The sequence below is a fragment of the Ascochyta rabiei genome, chromosome 9, assembly GCF_004011695.2.
Source record: "Ascochyta rabiei chromosome 9, complete sequence".
Classification (NCBI taxonomy): domain Eukaryota; kingdom Fungi; phylum Ascomycota; class Dothideomycetes; order Pleosporales; family Didymellaceae; genus Ascochyta; species Ascochyta rabiei.
The window spans coordinates 578,035-605,241 of record NC_082413.1 but is presented as its reverse complement, the minus strand read 5'-3'; the positions used below and the strand labels follow the sequence as shown (position 1 = coordinate 605,241).

The following is a 27,207-nucleotide window of genomic DNA, read 5'->3' as shown; positions in this document are numbered from 1 at the left end:
TTTGCTTAGCGCACCACATTCGTTTCATGCACATACCTGGTACACTCTCGACGTCTCTCATTTACTTCCACGAGTTTGCATCCCCGCTTTTGGTCTTTCGCCGTCATTTTGCCGTGAGGCTGGCTCAACGCTGGTCCTGAGCCTACCATTTCACGAATATACGAGAACCCAAAGAAGAGGAAGAAGAGAACTGTATGCATGACCACAATTTTAGAACCAAGAAATACAGACAGACACCTGAGCTTTTCAACTCTTTAGTGACATAAGACGACCGGGACACTGATCTCCTATTCTGCGCTCAGGTGCCAATACCAGTTTGATTTCCCTAGAACGATGAACCTTTACCGTGCATTTGCGTAGTCTTTTTCTATCTGCACGTTGACAGGATAAGCAAGCATTATTGCTTGACCGTCCGGCCCAAACAGGCAGCTCCGGGTGCTCCTATCGGTTTTGGTTGGCACCTGCAGCATTTGGTTTCACAATGACCGCCTGCTTAATCAAGACAAGCTCTTACTGGCAAGAGCCAAGCAATACCAAGCCTAGCTCTATTGCAGATCTCTTGTCACCTGTCGAATGCAGACATAGCCCAAAACATGAATTGTTGCCTATCTCGGCTACGATAGGACCGCCGCCAAACACAGGGTTGACGATCGGTCTATCACGCGTACCAGAGAATTGGTCCTCGATACAGCCAACAAGACTTCGACAGGAAATCGTGAGGCTATAAGAAGGAAACGAGAGACCGGTTCTTTCCTTCGATCGAGTCAAAGAATATCCATTCCAAGATGAGGTTCTCGTCTAACTTCGCTTTTGCGCTATTTGCTTCGACAACCCTTGCCCTTACGATACCTAAGAAAACTACTGCGCTCACGGCGGAGCCGTTCTACACACTCGAACTTGCGCCTGGAGAGACCAAACAAGTCACTGAGGCAGAGAAATGGGATCTTTACAATGCACTGCCTCCAAGTCCAACAACTGCAATATGCTAACACTGTGTAGGCTGGTGTAAAATTCATGGATATCACTGAATATTCCGACCTCCATGATCATGCACAGAAGCACTCTTTCGCAGCAGCAGCAGCAATCACCTTCCCCACTGCTGTAACTCAGAAAGTCAGCGTCAGCCCTCTTCTCTCGGAGCTCAGCACATCCAACATAAAGACCGGTCTTACCACATTCTCTAACTTCCAGAATCGTTACTACAAGAGCAATTACGGCAAGCAATCTTCCGAATGGCTCCTCTCCCAAGTGCAAGCTGTCATCAGTGCTTCCGGTGCAACTGGCGCCAGCGCACGCGCATTCGCGCACACATCCTGGACACAAAACTCTGTCATCGCCACGATTCCCGGTAAAAGCACCAACACTATCGTAATTGGCGCACACCAAGACAGTGTTAACGGCGCCAGTCCCTCGACTGGTCGTGCACCAGGCGCCGACGACGATGGCAGCGGGACGTTCACAATCCTGGAGGCGCTGAGAGTCATGTTGACAGACGAAAAAGTCAAGAGCGGGCAGGCGCCGAACACGATTGAATTCCACTGGTACGCTGCGGAAGAGGGTGGTTTGCTCGGGAGCCAAGCAGTCTTCACGGATTACAAGAACAAAGGCCGTGTGGTAAAGGCTATGCTGCAGCAAGACATGACCGGCTACGTCAAGCCAGGCATCACTGAGAGTGTAGGTGTCATTACTGATTACGTCGATGTTGGACTTTCCACGTTCATCAAGAAGGTCATCACCGCGGTAAGTGCCTTGACTGCTTTCGCCCTCTCCAGCTTTGAACCTTACACTGACGATGTCTAGTACTGTACCATCCCGTATGTCGAGACAAAGTGCGGCTATGCATGTTCAGACCATGCAAGTGCCTCGAAAGCAGGATACCCGTCTGCGTTCGTCATCGAATCAGCGATGGAGAACACAAGCAAGTATATCCACACAGCCCAGGACACGTTGAATACTGTCAGCTTCAGCCATATGCTTGAGCATGCAAAGATGACGGTCGGTTTGGCTTATGAGCTGGGCTTTGCTTCGGCGCTGTAGGCTCGTAACGTGAGTAATGATGCTGAGGAACGATGCGCAGTTTATTGGTATCAAACACGTATCATGCAGTTGATTATAAGAGAATACAGTATTGTTGAGAAGCTCTCTGTTGTTGTTGGCTTCTCCTGAACGACTTGCATCCCAGACCCTTATAGACTGCTCTTGATAGACTAAGCTACAATGAATGTAAGATCTGGTGTCAGGAATCATCTCGCTATACGCAGTGCTACAATAAGTTTATTAGCGTAAGCTCTGCAATTTTCTCCTCTCTCTTCTCCAATTTTGGCAGACTACTTCGTGTCACAGTTTCTGCAACTGTCTCCCTGTACTATCTCATGTGTGTGAACGTCGCAATGGCCAGATTCGGTGTACACATTGCAGGGTCCGTGTTCGGTGTCTTCGGGGTCGCATCCGCAACCGTAGTAGTATATAGTAGCACATATCTGAGCGATGTGTTTGGATAGTTGTTGTTTAGTTGTTTGTATGTGATTGTGCAGTGATTGTGTGGAGTAACGGAAAGACACAGCTAAGCAGCTTATATGTGCTGGAGTGTATTAGATATTGTACGCTCACAGGGCAAATTACAGAGTTGATTGCCATTTGGACCTATCTCATAGTGCAATCTTTGACAGGCTCTGAGATCTGCTTAATCTGTCGTACCACTCTACACCATAGACTGAGACCTTCGTCTTTTGGCCGCTTGACAGGCCCACAAAGCCAAACAAGCTGTGTAGATTGCATCGTTCCATAGATCTGCAAAATCAGTGTGCACTGGAACAACGCTATGTTGTGTGATCTTGTGCCGTGGGAATACAAAGACAAATGATGCGATGACAGCTAAAAGGCCAGCACTTGCGGAAGTAGGGTAATCATAGCCGAGCACTAAGCTTAGGTGAAAGCGTTTTGGCGCACGAAAAGAGGACAGAAGTACCCTCCACGCCACGTATCGAACCTAGGCTCCTTCTCTTCAACACACACAGAATGACAAAAATGTGCAGTCGGTAGATGCAGCTCTGGCTAGAAGCGCTGGGCCATACTACACTGATCATCCCCAGCCTCACGATCAGGTCCAATAGATTTGGCGTGTGCTGAGGCACAGCAACCAAAGACCGACTCTGCCAAGAGGCAGGAACGCGCTTGATGATTTGGTGACAGGACTGTCAAATGTTGTGCTTTATATGGCGAGAGAAGTTGCGAGTGCATCCTCGGACGCAAAGTGAGATCCAGTGAAGGCCAGACTGTGCGCGCAGAGCCTGCTCTGGCCCACTCGAGCGCAGGTGAAGGCAGCATGGCCAAATGGCGCTACACAACCTCTGCAACCACCATGCGAAGATGCGAACTCCAGAGCGATGACAAATCATCCAACGTGAATTAGACATCATCGATCCTCTTCGTAGGAGTAGAATATGTCCTCGCAATCCGGGAATGCGACACGAAGATCGTCTCCTGCCACAACAGTCGCTGTGGACTTTGCAAAAACGATTTCTGGTAACGTTCCAGAACTTTTCTTTGCGTTACACCCACGAATTCAGCAGGACAGGTTCATGAGCATGAGCGATGATCATCCTTGCTTTGCCAGTTCGTCATGTGAGTATCGAATTGCTCGTGGTATACGCAATGACCGGAATTCCTTGGGTATGGCACTGTATCCTCTGCTTACCCAGTCTGTGCAAGTAAATTCATACGTTGGCTGCGGAGCTGATTTGCAGCTGTAGGGTTGCGCAAAGCTCTAGTTGGTATGAGCAGGCATCGGTGGCTAGAGCACGGGAATGCTGGAACCTCGAGTTGCTGTTATTTTAGTAAGCTCTCAAGAAGACAATTTTCTTTGTAGAGTAGAAGCTGTCTGTTAGCTCCGCACGTGTCTGCTGTGAATGACAAAAATTTGCATCAGCCTACTGGCGGGCAGCAGTCGCCGGTGCCAACACTCAAATGAGGTCGAGAGGCTTCATCATCCTTATCTTCAAGGAAAAGTGAACTAGCAAGTTTCATCGCAATAGAAAAGAAGATCGCACGAGTGGTGTTCCGAAAACAAGAAGGGGAAGGGTGAGGTCTGAAGGTTGAAGTTGGATCAGAGTTCGCGCTTCGCCAGATGCCACTCACGCGTCACGCGATCCCCCATCAGGCATCGGTCCTCCCCATGCCAGCCGCGGATCAGGCATGCACCCCACAGCCAGCTCCACGGTCTCTCCACAATAACACCGGAAATCGTGTTGGACTTCTGAACAACCTCACTTCACTTCTGAGAGGATAAATGGACGTCAATGAAGCAACATGTGGAATCTCAGCCCTGAACAGTATGACGAGAGCACTTATCGTCAAATAATCAAGCAATGACTCGGAATTTGTGTCCGCCGGGAATAGTTCCACATCTGTTAGGTCAGACGTCATTTTGCGCACTCGACAGTTCCAGTGACTGAACGTCCAAGCGAACCCCGCGTTTGTTTACCCCAGACGTGAGCTTCCCATACAAAGATCTTGAGATTGGCCTCCAATGGCGTCCATGCCGTGCCGAATGGTCAGCCAGTGACGTATGCTGAGAACCTCGGGAGTGCGCAGCACCCTCTCTTTAAGGTTGAGGAGCTGCGATGGCGCCTCTCAGCTCGATTGACTTTGAGGCTCTGTCTACGGTAAAGTAGGCGGACGCACGCCGTGGCCGTTGCACTTTTATTCTTGCATTGCTGCTCAGTATCAAAAGACACGACCACTCTGTATCAAGCAAAGTTACAACGATACCAACAGTACAATGGAGACGAGCTCCCAAAATGCAGGTCCCATGGCTCAAGGCCCATCGCGGACATCTGCTGCATCGCCGCTATCGCTTTCGTACGACTGGGCCGACAACCAAAACGGTGCCCATCTGAGCTACACTTCCTCCACGCAGCCACTAACACAAGCCCGCACTGAGCAGTCCAACAACACTACGGATCGTACATCATCCAGCCTCACCCGCTCACGTTCCATCATTGGTCTTCACCCGGATGCTCCTATCGATGAAGAACATGACCACGGGCCAGCCTCGGAGCTTCTGTGGTCACGTATCCGCGCCGTACTACGAGAGCCGTTTGCCGAGTTCTGGGGAGTGGTGATCATGGTGATGTTCGGAGATGGCTCAGTAGCCCAAGTTCTCCTCTCGACAGGGCAAGAAACAGCACCTGGCGGGAATGGCTTCGGTTCGTACCAATCGATCAACTGGGGGTAAGCACTGGATACAAGCCCACCACACTCTCTTCATGCTAACAACATTCACTTAGCTGGGGCCTCGGCGTCATGCTAGGCATATACGTTGCGGGCGACTCGGGCGCCTACCTCAACCCGTCCATTACGTTCTGCAACTGTCTGTTCCGGCAGCTCCCCTGGCGGCGATTCCCTGTGTACTTGACTGCGCAAATCCTCGGCGGCTTCGTCGGCTCAGGCATCGTGTACGCAAACTACATCTCTGCGATCGACTACTTCGAGGGCCACAACCTGCGCACCGTGCCGCCAGCGCCCAACGCAACCGCGGCCATCTTCTGCACGTACCCACAGAGCTTTGTGACCAAGACGAGCCAGTTCTTCAGCGAGTTCATCGCGAGCACACTACTCATGTTCGTCATCTTCGCACTCAAAGATCCAAGGTCAGTCCCATGAGAGCAAAGTCAACCCACTACCCTCACACTAACCATCACCAGCAACAACGGCGTCCCCAAAAGCGACAAATGGTTCCCACTCTGCCTCTTCTTCCTCATCTTCGGGCTGGGCTCCTGTTTCGGCTGGGAGACGGGCTACGCAATCAACATAGCGCGCGACTTCGGTCCGCGGCTCATGTCCTACGCCATCGGCTACGGCCCGCAGGTGTGGTCAGCGGGAGGGTACTACTTCTGGATTCCCATGGTTGCGCCGTTCCTGGGCTGCGCGTTTGGTGCGTTCTTGTACGACTTGTTCATCTACACGGGGCCGAGTCCTGTTAATACGCCGTGGCTGGGCTTGAAGCAGGTCTTCTTGCCGACGTATGCGTTAAGGGCCAGGAGGGAGCATGCGAGGAGGGAGAAGGAGGAGGGTATTGTTTGAGCACTGGATAGGGGTTTTATGTATTGTAGATGAGCAGGATGGTATAGTCGCCTCTGTGTCAATGTGTGCTTGTGATGCAACTCAATACTAATGCTGACAGACCATGACTGAAGTCCAAAGTACCCATTGGCTCTTTGGCCCACCTTCAGCCGTTTCATGTCAATGTAGGATGCCTCTGCATTCCCTAAAGCATCCCCAGAATCCGTCTAGGAATTTAAATCCAACATAGACTTCAGTCTTGAACCCACAATAAACACCTAATTGCCACCCAACCTCTTCTCCTTCTCGCCCTTGACGCCCTCGCGGATAGCCGCCATATCCTCTCGACTCGCGTTGTAAGTCGCGTTGACCTGGTTGAACGGATTGTCCGGGTGCTTCTCAAACTCCTTCCTGATCTGATCAATCTTCTGCTGCCGCCTGAGACCCTTCTCGTCCTTCATCTCTTCCAATCTCCGCTCCTCGAACGCGGCGTACGCAGCCTTGAAGCGGCGCTCCGGGTGGCGGTCCAGCTTGTCCTTGTTGTCGGATGTGAGGTCGAGCGCATCGAGCGCGTTGTCAATACCGGTTGCGTTGAGCGCTGAGGGCCTGTCGAAGGAGCCCAGCGCCGAGTCGATGCCGCGGCCCGAAGGCTTCTTCTCTGCCTTCTTTGCGCCGGCACCCTTGGGTTTCGAGGGCAGGGATGCCTCTTCCTCAGCGAGGAGGGCGGCTTTCTCGGCCTTCTTGCGCGCGGCTTCGGCGGCCTTTTCGGCGGCAGCATCACTGGAGGTTACATCAGTTGGGCGGTTGCGAGACAGAATATGGGAGACGTACGCCTTGGCGTTGGACTTTGCGCCCTTGTCCCATTTGACGGCCTCTGCTTCTTGCTCCTTTGCGTTTGCTACGGCCTTCTTCGCGTTGGCGGCGTCGGCCTTGCGCGCCTGGCCTTGTGCCTTCTTGCTGCCCAAGTTCTCGCCTCCTCCTGCGCCGCCCTTTCCTTTGGCCATGGTTGCTGTGGTATTGGAGGCGTGAGATGAGAGGGAGGGTTGGTGGTGGTTGGAATGCAGTAAAGCCGCTTGGTATGGGTTGGTAGAGATGTTGTGGCGGTTGAGTCAAACTTTGGAAGCTGCCGCTGCCAGCTGCCTGCGGGACCGGCGGGGCAGCAACTTGCGTCACAAGCTGCAAGCGCAGGGTCTGAGATTTAGCTTCGACAGGGGTCTGCATTCACGCGACCTTTCGCCTCGCATGCTGGCGCACATCACAGGTCGCCACACGTGTGCGGTGCTGATCGTGACTTGTAACCTTGTCCTAGTTCTCTATTCTATGCTGTGAGCTCAAATCTGGGTAGCTTCACCTGTCTCAATACTCTACGACTTCATATGACATTAAATCTATGCTCATGCACCACACGTGCCGAGCCCATCTTAGTTTCCCATGCTCAAATACTGTGAACGCCCGTCTCCAGGACTAAACGCTAGATGCAAAGCACGAAGGGGTATATAGAAATACATATGCTGAATAAAAAATCTGTTTGCCTCAGTGGCTGTGGAATGAGACGATGATATAGCGATGTCGTGTGCAAGTCAGGGCTGTCATGTTTGCGTTGTCTGGCGAGATAAGGTCGGTCGCAGTGCGGGTGATGCATCCTTGCGTAGCTGGCGAACCACAGCTTCGAGCTTGCGGCGTTCTTCTTGCTCAACCTGCTTTGATGTTAGCCTGCACTGCTGTCAAAGCGCAGATGTTGTTGTTGTGCTTACCCTCAAGGCCTTGAGTCCCTCGGCCGTGCGGTCCCTCATCATCTTCCTGAACTCATCTCGCATCATGCGAATGCTAGTGGCTCCCATATCTAGCTGCTGACCGGGGCCACCAGCCGGTGTACCTGGTGTGCGGACGCCAAGCCACCTAACCTTCTCGTCATTCAGATCGCGCTCCAACGCCTCCTTCTCGCGACGCAGCTTGTCAACCTGAGATTCGAGGGTCTCGCGGTCCTTCTCGTTCTGAATTGCGTCGCGAGTGAGCGCTTCATATTCGGACGCCATACCGGAAAGCTCGGCCTTGAGGTTGCGTTCGGACTGGCGAGCCTCTGCTTCGGACTGAGATGCTACGTCTTGCAGCCTACCAAGAGCCTCCAGCTCGGCAAGAAGAGACTGATTTCTCTCAGTGAGCTCGACAAGCTCTTTCTTGATTGCAGGGTTGGCGGCAGACTCAGCAGCGCGCTGCGAACGACTGCCATAAGCGCCATCAAGTTCGGCCTTGGCGAAGGTGAGCTCAGTGGTAAGACGAACGATATCCCCTTCGAGATTGCGGTACTCTTCCTCTTTAGCGTTCAGCGCGTTTGTGGCTTCGAGAGAGCGAGCTTCAGCAGTTTCCTTCTCGATAATGGCAGACTTCAGAACAACGACTACATCGTCAATCTTAGCACGAGCTTGCGCCAGCTCCGCTTGGGTTGCTGCAGCTTCAACACGAGTTTCATCCTGTGCCTCTTGAGCCTCTCTCAGCTGGCTTTCTAGAGTGACAGCTCGCTCCTGAGCATCCCGAATCTGGGCCTCCCAGCCTGCGCTGCGATCCTCTACATCCCTACTCTTCACGTTGTACAACGAAGTTGCCTCCTGGTTCTCTTTGCGCTCCTTCTCAAGCGCAGCATTACGTTCCTCGGCATCCTGTAATTGCTTCTGGTACGCCACAGCACTCACTTGTACATCCTTGAGTTGGTTCTCGTAGGCAACGGCGCGATCTCGAGATTCCTTGAGGTCCTTGTCGAACGCGGCAAGGCGTTCTTGCATGTTGATAAGCTGAGCCTCAAGACCTGCATTGCGCTCTTGTGTGTCCCGCATGGCCTCCAGCTCAGCCTGCATTTTCTGCTCATCAAACTGCTGGAGTTGGCTCATTGCACGCTCGAGCTCATCTTCCATCGTTTTCTTCTCAGACCTCGCACTGAAGATTTGCTCGTTCAGGCGCTGGAACTGCTCTTCCTTCTGGGCATCCGACTTGTTGTTGAGCTCGCGCTGCTGCTTGATTTGTCGAAGAAGTACCGAGTGCTTGTCTTTCATTCCCATGGCACGGCTGAAGAGCCATTGCACTTTACTCGAAAACGCTGGCAACGAGAATGATTCATTGGCGCTGTAGTCTTCGTCAGGTGAGAGCTCGTCACTTGCGTCAGGGTCGTCAGCAAGCACACGACGGCGCTCTCGTTTGCGTTCACGGGCCTCTTCTTCGCCGGCCTGAATGATCTGCCATAGCCCCATGAGCGTTGTCTCGTATTTTTCAGCCTTTTCGGCGCCCTCTTTGTCTGCAGGCTTCGAGCGCAATTCGTCTAGTCGACTGTTCAAAGAATCTTGTATCTGTTCAAGATTGTACAGAGAGCCTTCCATGTAGTTGAACTGGTCGACCTGTCCTCCTCCTGTGATCGGTGGAGGAGGCTGGATTGGCTCAGCATTAGCAGGCGTAGATCTGCTGAGTACGCCATACAGCTGGTTGTTGATACCCTCAAGGCGGCCTTCGACCTCGCTCATTAAGTGCCGAGTCTTACTGCGTATACTTGCAAGCTCAGCGTTGGTGTCACGAAGACCTTGGTCAAGAAAGTCGAGCTGACGGTCGATACTCGAAGCGTCCGGCAAACCTCCCAGTGATTGCGGTGGAAGAGCGTAGTCCTCATTGCGTTCTGGGTTTGCTTGTACGATGAGCTCCCGCAGACAGTCGTTCAGTTCCTCCAGACGTCGCCCCATAGCGATCAGTGCCTGGTCCTGGCGATCCACAGACTGCGAACGGTGGTGGGTGCCGTTCTGCAATGCCGTCATAAGACTGTCAAGGTTCTCTGGTGTCCTGTAGAAGCTCCTGTCGTCAAATGTGTCCTCTCCGTCGTCGACACCATTGGCTCTGCCAACTTCGTATGTCTCGAGACTGGCGGGGCTGTCCGGTCTTTTCATGCCATCGTCTGACAGTGGGCCAAAATCATTGCGCTTGTTGGAGCCTCGGTGTGTGAGTTGGAGCACAGCAGCTGTGTGCATGAGCAGCTGCATGTCAATCATGCGCATTCGAGACTCAATCTCCAGCAGGTCCCTGATGAATCCCTCGACCTTCTTGTTGCTAGCCTCAAGCACCTCCTGCGACTGCTCGTCATGCTCCTGTACTGAGTTGCTGCCCTTGCTGCTGGGTGCCCTGCGATGTCCGCTGCCTTTCTTTGACGCCAGTCGAGTGAGCGAGCGTGTTGCGTCGCGGATCTTGGTCTCGGACTCCAGCTTCCTCCTGATCGTGCCTAAGCGCGCATCGAGCGCCTTCTGCTCCTGCTTCAGGGCTTCCACCTCCTCCACGGTCAGGATGTCGAAGTACTGACTGTCGCCTATGGCTGTCTCCACCAGCAGGTGCATTGCAACGGGGTCTGTATTCATGACGTCTGAGCTTCTTTTCCTCAGGTCGCGCGGTGTGTAGCCGCCATTCTCGCGCACCGTGTCCCTGCGGTCGCCGAAGACGTCTGGCGGAGGTATGAAGGCGCTAGCACCGAACCGTGGGGAGATCTGGTAGGCCATGGGGAAGAAGCTCGGGGACGACGCTCCCAGTCCAGACGGGTAGTTGGAGCTCGGCGAGGGGAAGTCGTAGAGCGGGCGAGGGCTGAGCATGCCGCCCTCGTAGGGGTACTGCGTGCGCAGGCCATTGCTGGTCATGGTCGGCCTCGGTGGTTGTGGCAGCGGCTGGAAGCCCGATGCGCGGGAGCGTGGAGGCGCAGTGAAGGTGTGTACCGAGAGCGCGACGGGCGTGTAGAAGAGCAGAGCTCGCACAGCAGAGCGAGTGTAGCTGCTCACGGCAGGCAGAGCATGGCAGAAGCCGTTCAATTCAATCAGGTCAGATCAGGAGAAGCGCGCTAGACCCTCCATATCCATATGCAGGCCGAGCTGTAGTCCCAATGTTTGTCGAGGGCGGCTACGGCAACGCCCCCTGTCAACTTGTCGAGCCAGGAATCCAGGGGTTCGCGTGGCCCGAACGCCCGCGCGGGTATCAATCAACTTGGCAGGCACGAGCTCCACAACATCAGCCGATCTGCCTTTGCGTTGGTCGTGGTAGTGACGCCATCAAGTGTCGGCGTTTTATCAGTCGCGCTGCTGACTCAGTGAATCTGTACAATACCTCGCAGCTGGAATGCTCAAAATGGCACTGTCAAAGCCCCAGCGTTCTCCTTGTCTCACTCATCAACCCACCAACCAAAACGACCGAATCGTCGATCTCCCAACTCAAATGAGATTGCGCCTTACTCGCCGCATTTTTTCCCCCTTGACGTCCCTGCAGTAACGGAATGGTCTCTAGACAACCGAGACCGTCCTACACCAAGGAGCAGATCTCCAAGTATTTTGGGCGTCTGAGGTTGCCCGAAAAGGACCACAAGTATGGTGTGGCGGGACTGAGCTCCGAGGATGCGCTGAAGTACCTCACGCTGCTGCAAAAACACCATCTTGCCGAGATTCCCTTCGAAAACTTGACGCTGCACTATTCAGCCCATCATTCCATAAATGTCCATCCCGAGGCCCTGTTTACCAAGATCATCGGTGACAACAACGGTCGTGGAGGATACTGCATGGAAAACAACGCCTTGTTTGGGACGCTGCTGTCCTCGCTTGGCTTCAGCATCTACTCTGCCGGAGCTCGTGTCAATAACGGGGGTGTATTTACAGGCTGGTCCCACATGGTGAACATGGTAACCATAGGAGAAACCAAATACCACGTCGATGTTGGTTTTGGTGGCAACGGTCCAGTCGTGCCCATGCCCTTAGACCGCCCCCAAGTCATCAAAGAACACATGAAGCCAGCCGCAGCTCGTCTGCAGTGGCGTAATATTCCTGGAAACACCGATCCAAACCAACGTCTCTGGGTGTACGAACACCGACCAGACGAAGACAGCGAATTTGCCCTGATGTACTGCTTCACCGAGCTTGAGTTCATCCCAAGTGATTACGTAGTCATGAACTACTTTACCAGCACGAGTAAGCATACCTTCTTCACAAGGACGATCGTGGTAGAGAAGAAAATTCTGGACGATGCTGGAGAGCTGGCAGGGAGTCTGATCATGAGTGACAAGGACCTGAAGTGGAGGATGCACGGGAAGAAGGAGAAGCAAATCGAATTCGAGAGTGAGCAAGATCGCTTGGGCGCTCTCGAGGAGCATTTTGGCATCCGCTTTGGGGAGGTTGAGAGGGTAGGCATCCAAGGACTGCCGTCAGAAATCAAGTAGGGCATAGCGTAGGTTTTACAAAGGGAATTGTCATTGTTTGATTCGGATATGTACCATTGGCTTTCGATCTCGCGCACTGCTTAGATGAATCGTTGCTCGCACTGTCCAGTGTCAGTATTGCCGTCGTGTCTCGAAATACGCTACGCACCCTCCATGGGTTGTTGAGCTCAAAGCCGGCGGGCGCCTCGGCCTTGTCGGTCTGTCCTCGCATGAATCCGGTCAGGCGACGGTCGCGCTCCATCACTGCGGTGTGTTTAGTGGCTGGTCTTGCGCATGAGGTCATCGTGGGTGTCGTACTTTGCTGCATGACTGTTAGCAAGAGCTCTTCAAGACGTCCAGCGGCCGCCACTCACCCTGTCCCAAGCGTCGATTCCTCGCCTGGTCCTCTTTCCTCCGTTCTGCATCTCCTTGAGCTTTCCAACAGACACGGCGCTGAATGCGAAGAACTGCGGCACCTTCGTTAGAGCGGTCTCGCGCGGCCAATTGGGGCGATCAACATACGCCGGTCATGATAGCGTACGGCAGCAAAGCCTCGAAGGGGACACCCATGGTTGCGAGAGTGTCAGCGGTCGCTGTGGTTCGGTGGGCGGTGGGTATCGTGCGGTGCGACAGCTCGTAGGTGAGGTCGGAACTGAGAGAAGGCGCGCCCCGGCCAGCCAGCCTTGGCATCCCCGACCTCCACAAGCAGCGACGACTTGGGGCAGTTGAATCACCGTCCACACACGCGTTACAGACAGACTGCGAAGATCCGCCGTGTCGCCCAGAGCTGCTCTTTCTTACGAATCGCGAACATTGACACCCTTGCGCGCCCCGTGGCCGAGACAATAGCGCGTTGTCGCAACCGCCCACGGCCACCTCTACACAGCGACAACCAGCACAACTGCAGGGCTCCCTCATCAGCCGTTGGCCCTGTGGGTCTCCAGATACGATTTCACGACTTCAGAATACAACTCTGGATACAGTGCACCACCATAGTGCTCTCAGCAACGCGCCACAACACCCCCACAACGCGCTCCACCGCCCATACATGAGACCACACCCACAGCGACATCTGCTCATGTACCGAATAATCTAAAGCTTCCACTGCACTCGGGCTGCAACACTGGCGTATCTCGTATCCAAACTGGCAACCGCTGTCTCCTTCGCCATGGCGGAGCCGGGCAGGCTGGTGGGCCAGGCAGCTGCCAGCGCCGAACCAGACGATATAGACGCCGACGGGGAGTATGAGATGGACGATGTGCAATACGAGCAGGAACCTGCTGCGGCTGAGACACCACACGCCGACGGCCACACCACCGACGCCGAAGGCTCAGAGGTGGATGCCGAGGGCGACGAGGTCGATGACGACGAGGTCGAAGCTGTGGGCGCCGTCAAGATTGCAACACGGACAAACGCATCTTCTGACGAAGAGGAGGACGACGATAATGACCAAGACGCCGTTGGGGAGTCTGAATCAGACGCCAAGACCTACAGCGATGATGACGAATCAGGAAGCTCTGAGGAGGAAGAAGAAGAGGCTCCCTGGCAGGCCGAGAGTGAAGAAGAAGCAGAGGCCGAAGTTGCCATCAGCGACCCCAACGTGTGCATGTGAGTCCAGATCAGCAACATCAAAACCAACATGTTTGAAAACTAAACCTGGCATAGATACTGCAACCAGACCGAAGAGAACGACCCGAGTCCAGAATACGAAGAGTATCTCTCCTGCGTTGTGTGCGGCGATAACTGTGAGTGCCACTCGCCACGAAATTTGAGTCAAGACCCCAAAAGCTGATATGACTTGTTCCTGCAGCACATCGGCAATGCGCCCGCGACGCTAACACGCTTAGCCCCGAAGATGGTATGATTCTCACTTCTACGAAGCACTCTGTGAGACTGACTTGGCGCCTGTAGATGCGAAACAGTGGCGTTGCAGTGCCTGCATTCAAAACGATCTTCACATTGAAAATGAAGAGGATGAAGAGAAACGCAAAAGCTCAGAAACACTCACACGACGTAGGCTGTCGTCCGTACCTAGGCTAGCTAGAGACTTGCTCCCATCGGCTCGTGGTGTAGATCCAAGCAAGCACTCTATTTTCAAAGAGCTGATTCTTCCTGATGATGCTCCAGAAGGCACACGGTCGCTACGAAAACGCAAAGCCTCGCATGAAGAAGAAGTGGCGGCACCTGCGCCAGTACGGCAGTCGCGCAAGAAGCGTAGGCCCTCTGAGGTCTCGAAGTCGGAAGCAGCACCGTCAGTTGCACCATCTTCTCCAAGACCATCAGCAAAGAACGTCTTGACAGATGTTGACGACACCGATGGTGATGCACAAAATAGTGCCTCAGATCAGGAAGGAGCACGTCTCCGATCATCACGCGCACGTCGCTCTGCAAAGCCCCAGAGAAAGGACAAGAGACCCCTCGTATGGATAGAGGAGTCCCAAGGCCTTAGTCTCATTGTCGCTTTTCACCTGGCTAATGAAAAAGTGCAGAAGATTGTCACGCAGAAGCCGAAGAAGAAAGTCTTGACACTGGAGCAAGAACGACAAGAGCGGCGACGAGAGCGAGACAGAGAACGACGCGAACGTAATCGACGAGCGGCACAGGCAGCTAGAGAGTCACCTGAAGTTGCTCAGTACCCTTCAGTCCAACACCACTTCACTGCGCCGTTCTTGGGCTTCACAGAGAAGGAGGACGAGACAAAGAGCAAGCCGTACGGCGGCGTTCTGTCGGAAGCTGACGCGGATACCTCCAAGACTTACCCCTCCCAAGCGGACAGAAAGCGCTTCGAGGACGCACGTGTAAAAGCCGAGGAAGCCTGGAAAGAGAAACAGACTGCACTGTACGCTCATCACGAAACTCCTAAGCCGTCCAAGCAAGCTGCTGCTGCGAGTAAAATCAAGTGTGTCAATTTTGGAGGGTGGGAGATTGAGACCTGGCACGCTGCCCCTTACCCCGAGGAATACAGTAAAAACCGTGTTTTATACATCTGCGAGTTCTGCCTCAAGTACATGAACTCGGACTATGTCGCATGGCGGCACAAGGTAAGACTTCCTAATGTAGTGTTCATAGATTTTCACTTATACTCTCTAGCTCAAATGTCCGGCTAAGCACCCCCCTGGCGACGAGATCTACCGCGACGGCAAATACTCCTTCTTCGAGGTCGACGGCCGCAAGAACCCCGTCTACTGTCAGAACCTCTGTCTACTCGCCAAGTTGTTCTTGGGCTCCAAGACCCTCTACTACGATGTAGAACCCTTCTTGTTCTATGTTATGACTGAGAACGATAACTACGGATGTCATTTTGTAGGCTACTTCTCAAAAGAGAAGCGCCCAAGCTCGCTCAATAACGTGTCCTGTATTCTTGTGCTGCCCATCCATATGCGCAAGGGTTACGGACAGTACCTAATTGAGTTTTCCTACCTGCTGACCCGCGTGGAGAGGAAAACTGGTAGCCCGGAGAAACCACTCAGCGACATGGGTCTTGTAAGTTACCGCAAGTACTGGCGGTTGCTGCTCTGCGAGGAGCTCCTTGAGCAAAAAGGTCCCATAAGTGTCGCAGCCATATCTGAGCGCACAGGCATGACACCGGACGATATCGTTTCGGCTCTGGAAGGTCTGCGTGCCCTTGTACGTGACCCTGTCACAAAGAAGTACGCATTCCGGCTAGATCTCAATTACTTCAGACAGTATATTGAGAAGTGCCACGAAGCCGGTAATCCAACTGTTAAACCAGAGTGCCTTGTCTGGACGCCGTACGTTATGGGGCGATTCGGTCAGTACGAGGATGGGCCGGCATTACAGACAGTCCAGCAACGTGACGAAATCGACGAGGACGAGAAGGCTGCGCCCGAGGAGGGCGTGCAGATGGATGCCATCGTTGCGAAAGCGAACGGTACATCACTTGAGGAGACCGGTCCCACTGCAGACGAACCTGATCTAGGGCCTGACATCCCTCGCGAAGATTCTGTTGACGATGATTCCCCCGCACCACCAAGCACAGGCACTCCACTTGCAAATGGATCCATGATAGCACTCGCGGGATCTCAGATCGCCAGTAACGAGCCTGCGATCCCACCTACGCGCTACGAGATCTTCCCGCCCGTTCCCGGACAGCCTGCCACAAAGCGCCGACCTGGACGTCCTTTTGGTGCAAGACGCCGAACAAGTACACCGAATAGAGTACGCAACCCTTCGCTATCAATACACACTGCGCCTGTCTCGAGGATTCAGCTGTCTCCAATACGCTCACGGAGAGATTCGCCTACACGAAATGGTGCAAAAACGCCCGGCACTGTATCTGTCCGACGCACACGAAGCAGGCTTGGCGAGAGCGTCACAAATGGTGATGATCTAGAGGAAGGTGGCGCTGTCAAGGCAGTAATCACAAATGGCAGGAGAAGTACAAGAAGCTCGGCCAGTTCTGGGGGCAGTCCCCGAGTCGTCATCAACAACGATAGCAGGAGCAAGGGCAAGGGTAAGGTGATGCCAGTTGAAGAAGAACGGGAGGAGCTCGAAGACATAGATGCGGACGGCGACTATGATGACGAAGCTGAAGAAGAGATGGACGTTGATGCGGAGGGTGAGGAAGATGACGATATTGTCATGGCGGAGACATAGCACGTTTCCCGCGTTGCTAGGGGAGATGATTTTGATTGTAGCGACAGGCGTTTTTGGGCATCTTCTTTGATGAAGCCCACCCCGTTGTCAACTCGGGTTGGGCTTTGTATCACTAGCTTCTTCTACTTGACGCACTTAAGGAGATACCTTGGGACTCGCATGTCGAGACGGAGTTGGTTCGGAGACATACACCTAATGCGTCTTCAATGTCAAAATATGTGCCTGGACAAACGCGTTTTGCGTGCAGCTGTCACAGCAGATCAGGGACATGCAGTGTACCTACGTCTAGGGGGCCAACGTCCCGCACCTCAGAAATAGCCTCGCGTCACAACATGCTGTTGTCTACTTTCGCTCGCACCCGCATCACACCCCCTTGGTACCTGACACAGCATCAGCGTCGTACAACGCGGCAAACAAAATGTGCCAGGCAGACGACCGGGGTGTGGGAAAGGTGCATACAGTACGATACTCGTCACTTTCACCCCTCCTCTTCAATGTGACAGCCTCGCCTCATCTCATCTCAACAACGCAGCGCTCTTGAATCTCGCTCGGCTGGGCTTGCTTACTTTGTTGTTGTGTACGCTCGAATGAGGCTCAACGCTAGCGCTCCTCCTCGGCCGGCTGTTGACGGCAAACGCACTGACAAAGAGCGGGACCAGGCCAGGATAAGGATAAGGAATCCAGGCAAAGATAAGGAAAGATGTGCATTTTGCGGGGTTGGGTTCTCGTGGAGACGCGCTACGCCATGCTTGTTGGATGATGGATGGCAACACGTTGCTACGCGCCTTGTCTGCGCCCTATCAAGCGTTGTGTTAGTCACGATCTGCATGGGGGCGGCAAGGGGAGAGATTATCTATCTAGGAGCTAGCTATACACGCGACGACATCAACTGCTTGTACCTGCATTGCACGGCTGCTTGCTTCTTCGTCTCCTCTTCCTTTCTTTTTTTTTTTACCTGGAACCTGGGTGCTCAGGTGATTCTGTCACTGTACTGGACTGCGATGCTCCTCCCTCTTTCAACGCTGCTGTGGCTCGCGCCGCTGCTCTTGCTCCTGCAAGTGCTGGTGCGCTATCTGCGCAATCCCGTGCGCAAGATCCCTGCCGCGCATCTCCTTGCGCCGCTTACGAGTCTATGGATGTCGTCGGTTCGGTGGCGGAGAGTCGAGAATGCTACGCTCAAGGAAGCGCATGAGCGGCTGGGGCCGATTGTGTGTCTGGGGCCGAAAGAGGTCAGTGTGAATTGTGTGCAAGGTGGTATTAGGGATGTGTATGCGGGGGGCTTTGAGAAGAGAGATGCGAAGAGTGGGTATAATTGGTATGGATTCTTTACGAATTTTGGGTACGTGTTCGTTTGACCTATGGATACGCGTTTATCTAGACCTGTCAAGTGTTTAACATTACGAGTTGAGGATAGAAGGGCTGATGGGTATACAGAATTCACAACATGTTCTCCACTGGTCTCAACAAGCCGCATTCAGCAAGGAAGCGTATGTTGAGCAACATCTACAGCAAATCTGTCGTTAATGCATCGCCTGCGTTGCAAGCCCAGATGTCAGCGATACTGTACCAAAGACTGCTTCCACGTCTTGCATCCTTGTACTCCGGCGAAGAGGGCGTGTTCGAGGCATCGAGCTTGTTGAACGCAAGCACCATGGACATTGTCACATCTTATATCTTCGGGCTGAAGGCGGGCTCGAATTTGATCGACCATCCAGAGCAGTTAGCGTGGTTTCTGGATCTTTACAACTCTCGTCGCTCTTATACGTTTTGGCCACAAGAGTTTCCGCAGCTGACGGGTTTTCTGAACAAATGGCTCGGTATCAGCATGTCGCCGAGATGGGTTGATGGGGCGAACGCAGAGATCGAAAAGTGGACGAGGAAGATGTGTGACAGTGCTGCCGACGTGGTGCAACAGGGCGAGGTGAAGATAGAGGATGTGCCCTCGGTGTACCAGCAGCTCTCAACCGCCATAGTAAAGGAGGCTAAGAAGAACGATGTGGGCGATACAGAGCTACAGTCTGTCGTTGCGAGTGAGGTGCTTGACCATCTTGCAGCTGGCTTTGACACCTCTGGTATTACGCTAACCTATGTCGTTCACGAGCTCTCTACACACATAGAGATCCAGTGTCGACTGCAACAGGAACTACAAACGCTCTCGCCGCGACTCGTGGCCCCGTCGTCACCCGAGCTGCCCGATCCAAAGGCCTTGGATGCGCTCCCAGTCTTACACGCTGTCATCTGGGAGACACTGCGCCTTCATTCGGCGATTCCAGGTCCTCAGCCCCGATTCACGCCGCCACAAGGCTACCATCTGGGCCCAAATGGAGAGTACTTCGTGCCCGGTGGAGTGAGAGTCAGCGCGAGTGCAGGGCTACTGCATCAGAACGAGAGTGTGTACGAGCGCGCCAACGAGTGGCGGCCGGAGCGATGGCTGGACATGCAGAAAGTTGACGGGGAGAGGCGAAAAGATATGGAGAGCCGATGGTTCTGGCCTTTCGGCAGGTCAGTATATACCCTTGACTCCTGCGTGCTTCCTAGACTTATAACTTGTAGTGGTGGACGAATGTGCGTGGGCTCCCATCTGGCGGTATACCGTAAGTGTACAATATCCCTCTCTCAGCTCTGTCTGCCCAATGAGCCTGATATTTCTTCCCTTGTGTGCCGTGTTTTGCATTTTCGCGGCATGAAGTCTTGAAGAGGATTGTTGACCGGGGCCGTCTTGTCCATATTGGTGGCTGATTGGCCTGATTAATACCACCGGCTCCTCGGGGTAATCAAGGTGGAGACGCGGCAGCGGCGAACATCGTCGACAAGGAAAGGCATGCGAAATGTTGTGCTGACACCGATCCAGAGATGAAGTACATTGTCGCTGCGCTCTATTCGACTTATAGCACGCTCGTTGTCGATGATACCGGTATTGAGCAGTCGGATTCCTACACTGCCCCTCCAAAGGGTGATAAGCTCATTATTCGTCTGGAGAAATCAAAGTCATGAGCATAAGACATCTGGAAAAGATGTGAGCATGAATTTGAAGCTTCATGCAGGCGCGTTGTTCCCCGCTATCGAGCAATGGGGGAAGCGGTGCCCCGGGGAGTTGTTAACGTGCACCCCCATATATGGTAACGTACGCCCCCATAAGCCTATGTGGGCTAGATTCGGCTGCAAGGCAGCCAGGGACCCCGGCACATCTGTATTGTATGGTATTGCCACCAAGCCCAGACGCGCACGCGTCGTTGTTTACCTGCCGATCGCGATCCTAGTCATCCTTGATGCATGTTGGTGTGGGTGAGTCAATTTTTGACGCCAATTTTGATGACTATCTATCTGCCCGTTGGGTTGATTTGACAATTATCTATCTACTGCCCGTTGTATAGATTTGACTGCCCTGCCCAGCCATAGCTCCGCGCTGGCACTGCAAATCTGAAGCTATCGTCGTAGTCAACTACGTTGTTTATGGTGTTGTTGATGGTGATAGACGTCGCTGGCGGCGGCGGCGGCGGCGGCGGCGCCCAGTACTGCGTTTGATCTGCCAATTGTCGCGATGGGTGCTGAAAGTAGCTGCCCAGAGGCGCTATCTGCGCGTTGTTGTGAGGTTGTTGGGGCAGGTAGAGAGGATTGTAAGCCATCGGTGGCAGCGGTTGATGGCTTAGGTGCCCATACGACGGCGGAGGCGTTGCAAAGTGAGGCTGCTGCCACAGCGGAGGCGTTGCAAAGTGAGGTTGCTGCCGCAGCAGCTGGCGAGGCGTTGGCGATGGATGAGGTTGCTGCCGCGGCGGCTAGCGAGGCGCTGGCGATGGATTTACTAGTTGTGAGCTGATTACTATAAGATTCTCAGCAGGTATTGCTTGTACTAGGTCCATCCGGCGCGGCATCAGCGCCTGGGTTAGCGCTGAGGCACTGGGTATATTGCCATCAAGCCGCTCAAATAGCGATGGATCGCGACGATTACCTCGTCTGCCTGAGCCAGCTGTGTGGCGGCGAGCCTCGTTGCGTTTTTGACGCTCAACACGAGGCTCTAGAGGTCTTGATAGCAGCAGAATTGTTGCAGATTGTGTTGTTATAGATTGTGAGCGATCAACCTACCAGTGTAGGTCAAAATCGCTAGGTTGTAGCGAGCCCAATCGCTCTAATATTGCAGCAAGCCTGTGCCAATAAGGCATGCTAAGCGACTGTGTATAAGTGCCTGTACAGGGCTTCAATTGGTAGTTTATAGAGTCGCGGAGTCGCAGATCGTTGCAGGCAAGAGAGTACTGTTTTGCTGTCAAAGCCAGCGCGTGGCAAGTAATCCAAGTAACAACGCCAGCAAAGATAGGGTGCTGGCAATCAGCTCGGATACCTCGATTCTGCATAGAATTAAGGTAGTTAAGGTGCTCTAATTGCTCTGTGTACAATGATTTAAGCTTATAAAACAACTAAAGTACGTCAGTAGTGCTGCTATTAAGCCATAATTTAATAACCCGGTGTGCTCCTTCAACCTTGCTCGTTGCAAGGAGGTCATAATGGAGGTTCTGGTTTACCTAGTAGTCAACAAGCTTGTCTTTGTGGTAGCCAAACTAGTATCAATTGAGGTACCCATAGGCGGCTGGGGAGAGTTTTTTAATAGCAGCAAAGTTGAGCTTGTATTCCTCCTCTGTTTTTAAGTATAGAGTCTTGTAATAGAGCTCTGTAAACGTCAGCGTACTCTCTGTATCCACCCATCTTGTCCCTTCACAACAACGGCCAAACTGAGTTGTTAAGACCTGCCTAACGTAGCTGAGGACGTCCTTGTTCATGTGCCATCTACACATAACAATCTTAGGCCAATTAAACACTAAATTAAGCGCGTTAATGGCAGCTAGGTTGTTGTCTGTAATAAACAGGCGTACATTAATACCCTCTGTATTAAACAGCTCGTGTAACTGGTTAAAAACCTATTAAAATGCTGGCTTATCCTTTTAACGTATAAGGACAACCCCAAGGTGGTTTGTACAATTATTGCTGTTTAAGCCTACTAAATTAAGTATTAGTATGCTGTATTTGTTTGTCTTAAAGGTGCAGTCGAAGAGGAGGACGTCTAGTAACTTCTTAAAGTTCGTGAGGCATTCAGGGGCAATTATGAGGAGAAATTTAATATGTTGTTGCACGTTAACCTCTATTCTGATATATCGTTAGTTGTTTTTGGCCCGTGCGGCGACTGTGCAGAGTCCGTGCAGCAACCGTGCGCGCGCAATCCAGCCAATTAGAGGCCACCGTTTCAATATTAGATCCTTAACACTATGGAAATATCGTAAGATTGCACATACTGATGCCACCACCCACACTCATCCATCTCTAGCACCAACTGCTCCACCTTTGTTTTTATGCCTAGCTTCATCCTTAAGGCCTTCCGATACTTGTTGCGGACGTCTTGCCGTGTCCAACTTTGTCCTAGAAATGCTGCCTTGATCGCGCTGAGGGCGGGTGCAGCCCCTCTAGAGCTCTGGATAATAGAGACAACAGTTACCCGCTCCTCGTTGGTAAGCTCTCTTGTCTCTCTTCTGTTCCGAGCAAAGACAAACCTGTCCTTAACAGGAGGATGGTTGTGTATACACAATTTGCGCTCTTCCATGTGTAGGACTCTCCAAACTGACGTCTCTAGGTTTCCGCCATCATCAGCAGCCAGCCAAAACGCCATTGGACAGTTAGTACGCGTGCTAGCAGCTCCGCAACGCTTAACTGCACTGTTACTATTATTAACTCTCTTTGATAGTATCTTACGTCGCCCAGCGTTGCTGCAAGCCATCCGTAGACGGTAACGTCCTCCTCTTGACCATTTATCACGCCTATATAAGACACCGTAGTCCTTCGCCCATTGAAGCACTGCAGCTTCTGCGTCATCTAGGGTCTCGTACGAGGCCTCTAGAGGCGGCTCATGGTCTCGGAGTTTGTACAGAGTGTTATCCCACAACCCATTAAGGTCTACTTCAGCGACTAGTGGGTTGCGGCGTTAACGTTTTCGAGCTCTATAGGCGCGTCGACGGACCGTGCGACCAGGTACAATATCTCCAGCGTTGTTGTGATCGCTAGGAGTCTCTGACCTGTCCTCTTCTTCACCCAACGCGTCGCTAACAGCAGTACTCTCTCCAGCAACACTAGACGCTGGTGTTGCTGGCCGTGACAGCCGCGAGACGACAGAATCCTCATCCGAAACACCCCAATCGCCAGGGGACGGCAATCGCGACGGCGAGTACAATTGTGCGCCCTAGGCCGCTGGCGGCGGCGACGACGACAACGACAACGGAGGCATGGCGATAGCGTTAATAATAACAACAACAACAACAAGATAGAGATGGCGATAGAGATGGCAATAGCGTCGATGATAACAACAACAAGATAGAGATAGAGATAGAGATGGCTGACGCGTTGATGAGGCCTCAGATGAGGCGTCAAACGTCGCGTTAAGCGTCACAAAAGTTATGTAAGACGTATCACCTTTGGCAAAACGCTCTAACAGCTATATTTGTATAGTAATTAAGCTATTTCGGGCACTCGGGCGAGGCGGCGCGTCTTGGCTGCCTTATGGGGGCGTACGTTACCATATATGGGGGTGCACGTTAACAACTCCCGGTGCCCCGCGGTAAGGGAGCTCAATTGGTGGTAGCGTGTACATCTCGCGTTTTGTGCGCCATCGGTCAAGCTTGATCCCCCGGGGCTGCGCGGCATTTCCGCATTTGTTGAGATGTGTTGTGAACCACGGTACCATGAGCGGGGTGTTGAAGCATGACGTGACTGGCATGGAGAGAAGGCAATGGACTCCATCGATCTCATGGTGTAAGAACAGGAAGCTTCACACGATTGTTCAAGTGTTAGTTCGATCGATCTGAGCAATCTGCCCCTCCTATTCACGATGATCTTTATCATACGACCCATCGTCGCGCCAGCACTGAGTAGGCCCGTAGCGTGCTTTGCTCAGCGTGTGTTCGTTTCAAGCTGAGCCGACTCATACGATAAATCAGGCTATCGAGACCTCAAGTTTGCTCAGAACTGACCATGCAGATTGTCTTTGTCTCAAGCTAGCGTATCGTCGTGTAACCAGTGACGACAGGCATGTGGGAAGCCTCTTCTTGGCTCGTACTAGACCCACAATTGTGCATTCCAGGCAGTCAATCTCGTATATATGACAGGTCACAAGGCTGTTGTAGCAAACGTTTGGCTGGTTCATGTTAAAGTAGAGGCAGTTGCGTTGTAGCGCTCCTATCAAGATAGTGCCGGTCCATTCGGTGATATCGCTAGGTAAAGCAGCAAGACGCCGTCTGTTGGTTGGTGAGGTACGATGTGGCCAGACTCAGGAGATTGTTCGGGAATCTAGCACTGAAGCTTGAAGTTGCAGCACGTGAGCGGATGAACGCAGTACGCGCTAGCTTTGGACAGCTGTATACGACCAACGATCGGTCCGAAAGATGAGGGTGACGAGCTTGTTCAGGTCCGGCACTATTACTCTCTTCTCGTGGCAGTTGGTTGGACACCATTGCAGCAGTGGAAAGAGAACTCGTGTCTTTTCGCTGGTTTCGTAGCACAGAAGAGGCCTTGGCCAGATATGCACCATCTGCTATGACGTGCTCATCTCGCGTTAGCTCATAAGACGTTTGCGAGATGGATTCCATTTCGCTAGATCTCGAAACGTGCATCGTACGAGCGTATGCTATCGTATTGCAAAGCCTATCTAGTTAGTCAAGGATCATTGTTAGCTTGAGCGTCGTGGCCAATTATTGCAAATGGTCATCAGGTCGGCCAGACGAGAAGTAGCAATCGGAGAAAGGAAGAGACGCGTATTTGAGAGCTTCTAAAACCACTCATAACACGTCCGGTGTTTGAATAGAGATCCCCGTTTTTAGATCGAGGCAATGCAGGCCAGGCCCATTGTTCAATCATGATGGCCCGCAATCGTAGAGCCATGTAAACATAGACTCTAGCAAGAACAGATCGTTGTGTCATGACCTTGGAGAGGTTGGTAAAAGAGACGACTTTTGCCGATTATCAACGCCGTGAAAAGATGCCCGCATACTGCGACTTTCCCGGTAGGTCGCTAGCCGGACTTCGTATCGAATACCGCTTGTATGGCGTTTTCTGCAAAACCCCCAGATCACATCGGCAACTTTCGAAGCATAGATGCTCTGTCATTATTGAATGCCTTGGTACCGCCTCTGCGTGAGAGCTCTGCTTGTCGATATTGGGCGGTTATAAACGTATGTAGCCTTCGTCAAGTAATGCATATATCATGCAAAGACTGCTCGTGGTAGCATGTAAATGCCATTCTTCTTGGTCTGCAGAAAATGGCGGTCGATAACGTAGACAGGCTCAAAGCCCCGAACACGTTTTCATGGCCTGTTGGTATACTGTCATCATGAAAGCAACATTGACAGCTATGACTGAAATGGCAAAGTCTCCTTCCGCAAAGCCTGCTGGTACAGATGCATATGCCATGGTGTATCAGGGTTTTGCAAGTGATCTTGCCGGGAAATTCGTGGCTGGACAAAATGCTAAAGGGGATGCGGATGGTTGTGCAATGCCATAGAATTCAACCGTATGCGGACGGGGCAGCTAGCGGCCTTTTCATGCATGGCAACTCCAGCCACCGTGAGAGCGACCGCCGATCTTCTCTTCGCTCACACGTCGCGGCCTCGAACGTCGTTGTTCTTTGTCCCCAAGCCACAGTAGCGTCAGCCTCACATTTTTCAGTCCGCCCAACACAATCGTGTCATGCGCCGGCTTCGTGAACTGCGCCATCGCCATCCGGTCGTTTCGAAGCCAGCCTAGAACCGCGAGAGTTGCTGCTCTATACCGTTGCCATCGTCTGCTGTGTGACATGACATGCCATGGCTGTCATAGCTTCTCAGTGTAGTTTTCGATAGCGTCCAATCTCGAGGTGGTCCCGGAAACGGCTGTCACAATGTGTACCAGCCGCCATGTGCGTAGATGGATATTGTACCACATTTGATGCGGCAACGAAATGGATCGATGGGACTGAGTGATATTCGACTGACAGTCACAGCTGTTTGTGTCTCGCGGTCGCGTGGTGGATGTGCACAGTGTGCAGTGTACAGTGTGCAGGTTGACGGTGATAGCCTGCATCACGAATTGAACGTCATTAGTCAACAACATACTTACTGTTCTGAACGATAGCCATAAAGGCTAAAGGCTAAACTCCTAGGGCTGTCTAGTTACATACGCGCTTGAGGTTGCACCCGGTATGCGCACACGCCCAGGGCCCCGGCCATCGCTTCGACTGTGACGTTAGTATCCTTGAGAGCCTGGGAGTGACTTTCGATCGAGGCACAGCTTGCGTCTCGTAGACCTTGTGTTATCTTGCTGGTCAATCAGTCTGCGCGCTAGCGCAGTTCGCTCTCTAAACGACCAACGTCTCTAAACACTTGGTTGCTAAGTGCAACCACTGGGTATCTTGCGAAGTCAGCTTGGCCGGAGACGGTCAACACTCGACGCTTTCTGAGCGGGCAGCATCATTGGTCATATGCAGCGGTTGGTTAGTAGCTTCCCCAGCTTACACTTTTCTTCCCACCTTTGCGCCCTATTTCACCTTCACGCATGCGCCGCCAGGGGAAAGCGGCTGCTCGTTTCGATTTCATCGCCAACTCCACCATTGCGATTCAAGACGATCAAGACGGAACTCTAGACAGGCTCGGTTCACGCCGCGCAAGATAGCACAGCGAAACTTCAAGTAAGCGCCACTGGCCATCCGACCGTCAAACTCAGAATTTCGAGAGAAAGTGAAAGGGTAACGGCCACCGTAGCCAGGACGAGAGCCAAAACGACCAGGGCCTGACGCCGACCTATGCACGGAGGTTCCCTGCCATACTCGACGCCGCCTTTGCATCTCTGCTAGCTCGCCGAAACTGGCATCGAACGAAAGTCACTAGTCGGAGATCGAAAGATCCCCCGTGGCGTTCAAGCAGCTCGGCGCCCGTTGAACTTTTAGACTAGAGTCAAAGCGGCGACCCGGCTTCGCGTCTGGCAGCCCTCGCGCAAGGCCATAGGACGACTGCGGAGGGCCCCGGCTCAAACTACTAGGAGGTGTCTTTGCAACTCAGCTATCAAGTGCAATATTTCCTCTTCAAGCTGGTCGCTGCTGTAGCCGAGAGTGAGCCTCATACTTCTCACTGCCCCTCGCCCTTCACACTCACCGTGCATCACCTGCACTGCATACGACTTGCGCCTACGCTCACGCCTCCCCTTGGTCCCTGTTCTGTCTGCATTGCGCTATTTCGCGGGAGAACCTTCCAACGGCCACCCACCATTGTCCCCAGGCCCTAACTTACACCTCTACCACGGTTCGGTTCCGCAGCCGAGCAGCTTCA

General features: G+C 52.9%; 9 protein-coding genes across 12 annotated transcripts, besides 9 other annotated features; 5 read left to right on the top strand and 4 right to left on the bottom strand.

The window, feature by feature from the left end:
- Positions 1-785: 785 nt before the first annotated feature.
- Positions 786-2,037, top strand: EKO05_0005754 (Bacterial leucyl aminopeptidase; the record flags this gene model as incomplete). The annotated part of the gene is made up of 3 exons (XM_038939845.1): positions 786-920; positions 1,000-1,740; positions 1,801-2,037. The coding sequence occupies 3 exons, from the start codon at positions 786-788 to the stop codon at positions 2,035-2,037; spliced, it is 1,113 nt and encodes a 370-aa protein (XP_038798772.1).
- A 2,743-nt stretch (positions 2,038-4,780) lies between these two features.
- Positions 4,781-6,084, top strand: EKO05_0005753 (glycerol channel; the record flags this gene model as incomplete). Its single annotated transcript, XM_038939877.1, has 3 exons — positions 4,781-5,232; positions 5,289-5,651; positions 5,706-6,084. The coding sequence occupies 3 exons, from the start codon at positions 4,781-4,783 to the stop codon at positions 6,082-6,084; spliced, it is 1,194 nt and encodes a 397-aa protein (XP_038798771.1).
- A 257-nt stretch (positions 6,085-6,341) lies between these two features.
- On the bottom strand, positions 6,342-7,067 carry EKO05_0005752 (uncharacterized protein; the record flags this gene model as incomplete). The annotated part of the gene is made up of 2 exons (XM_038939730.1): positions 6,342-6,843; positions 6,895-7,067. 2 exons carry the CDS (start codon positions 7,065-7,067, stop codon positions 6,342-6,344), a joined length of 675 nt encoding a protein of 224 aa, XP_038798770.1.
- Positions 7,068-7,652: 585 nt separating this feature from the next.
- Positions 7,653-10,721, bottom strand: EKO05_0005751 (uncharacterized protein; the record flags this gene model as incomplete). Its single annotated transcript, XM_038939814.2, has 2 exons — positions 7,653-7,760; positions 7,818-10,721. The coding sequence occupies 2 exons, from the start codon at positions 10,719-10,721 to the stop codon at positions 7,653-7,655; spliced, it is 3,012 nt and encodes a 1,003-aa protein (XP_038798769.2).
- Positions 10,722-10,816: 95 nt separating this feature from the next.
- Positions 10,817-10,879: a tandem repeat.
- A 468-nt stretch (positions 10,880-11,347) lies between these two features.
- Positions 11,348-12,280, top strand: EKO05_0005750 (uncharacterized protein; the record flags this gene model as incomplete). The annotated part of the gene is made up of 1 exon (XM_038945825.1): positions 11,348-12,280. One exon carries the CDS (start codon positions 11,348-11,350, stop codon positions 12,278-12,280), a length of 933 nt encoding a protein of 310 aa, XP_038798768.1.
- An 80-nt stretch (positions 12,281-12,360) lies between these two features.
- EKO05_0005749 (uncharacterized protein) lies at positions 12,361-12,829 on the bottom strand (the record flags this gene model as incomplete). 3 transcript variants are annotated; one of them, XM_059636663.1, is made up of 5 exons in its annotated part: positions 12,361-12,381; positions 12,429-12,523; positions 12,578-12,581; positions 12,634-12,726; positions 12,782-12,829. In XM_059636663.1, the coding sequence occupies 5 exons, from the start codon at positions 12,827-12,829 to the stop codon at positions 12,361-12,363; spliced, it is 261 nt and encodes an 86-aa protein (XP_059492646.1). The 3 variants fall into 3 exon arrangements, with proteins under 3 accessions (XP_059492646.1, XP_059492645.1, XP_038798767.1); XM_059636662.1 differs by lacking the exon at positions 12,578-12,581 and having other exon boundaries at positions 12,630-12,726; XM_038939640.1 differs by having other exon boundaries at positions 12,429-12,581.
- Positions 12,830-13,427: 598 nt separating this feature from the next.
- EKO05_0005748 (Histone acetyltransferase) lies at positions 13,428-16,876 on the top strand (the record flags this gene model as incomplete). The annotated part of the gene is made up of 5 exons (XM_038939801.1): positions 13,428-13,867; positions 13,925-14,004; positions 14,070-14,117; positions 14,171-15,300; positions 15,350-16,876. 5 exons carry the CDS (start codon positions 13,428-13,430, stop codon positions 16,874-16,876), a joined length of 3,225 nt encoding a protein of 1,074 aa, XP_038798766.1.
- Positions 16,797-16,855: a tandem repeat.
- A 662-nt stretch (positions 16,877-17,538) lies between the features above and the next one.
- Positions 17,539-17,576: a tandem repeat.
- Positions 17,577-17,877: 301 nt separating this feature from the next.
- EKO05_0005747 (uncharacterized protein) lies at positions 17,878-19,870 on the top strand (the record flags this gene model as incomplete). Of its 2 annotated transcripts, XM_038939795.1 has the most annotated exons (4): positions 17,878-18,215; positions 18,311-19,378; positions 19,430-19,470; positions 19,728-19,870. In XM_038939795.1, the coding sequence occupies 4 exons, from the start codon at positions 17,878-17,880 to the stop codon at positions 19,868-19,870; spliced, it is 1,590 nt and encodes a 529-aa protein (XP_038798765.1). The 2 variants fall into 2 exon arrangements, with proteins under 2 accessions (XP_038798765.1, XP_059492644.1); XM_059636661.1 differs by having other exon boundaries at positions 18,311-19,870.
- Positions 19,871-19,966: 96 nt separating this feature from the next.
- Positions 19,967-20,359: a mobile genetic element.
- Positions 20,360-20,384: a tandem repeat.
- Positions 20,385-23,458: a mobile genetic element.
- Positions 20,598-20,673: a tandem repeat.
- EKO05_0005746 (uncharacterized protein) lies at positions 22,116-22,637 on the bottom strand (the record flags this gene model as incomplete). Its single annotated transcript, XM_059636660.1, has 1 exon — positions 22,116-22,637. The coding sequence occupies one exon, from the start codon at positions 22,635-22,637 to the stop codon at positions 22,116-22,118; it is 522 nt and encodes a 173-aa protein (XP_059492643.1).
- Positions 23,154-23,176: a tandem repeat.
- Positions 23,176-23,247: a tandem repeat.
- Positions 23,459-27,207: the final 3,749 nt, after the last annotated feature.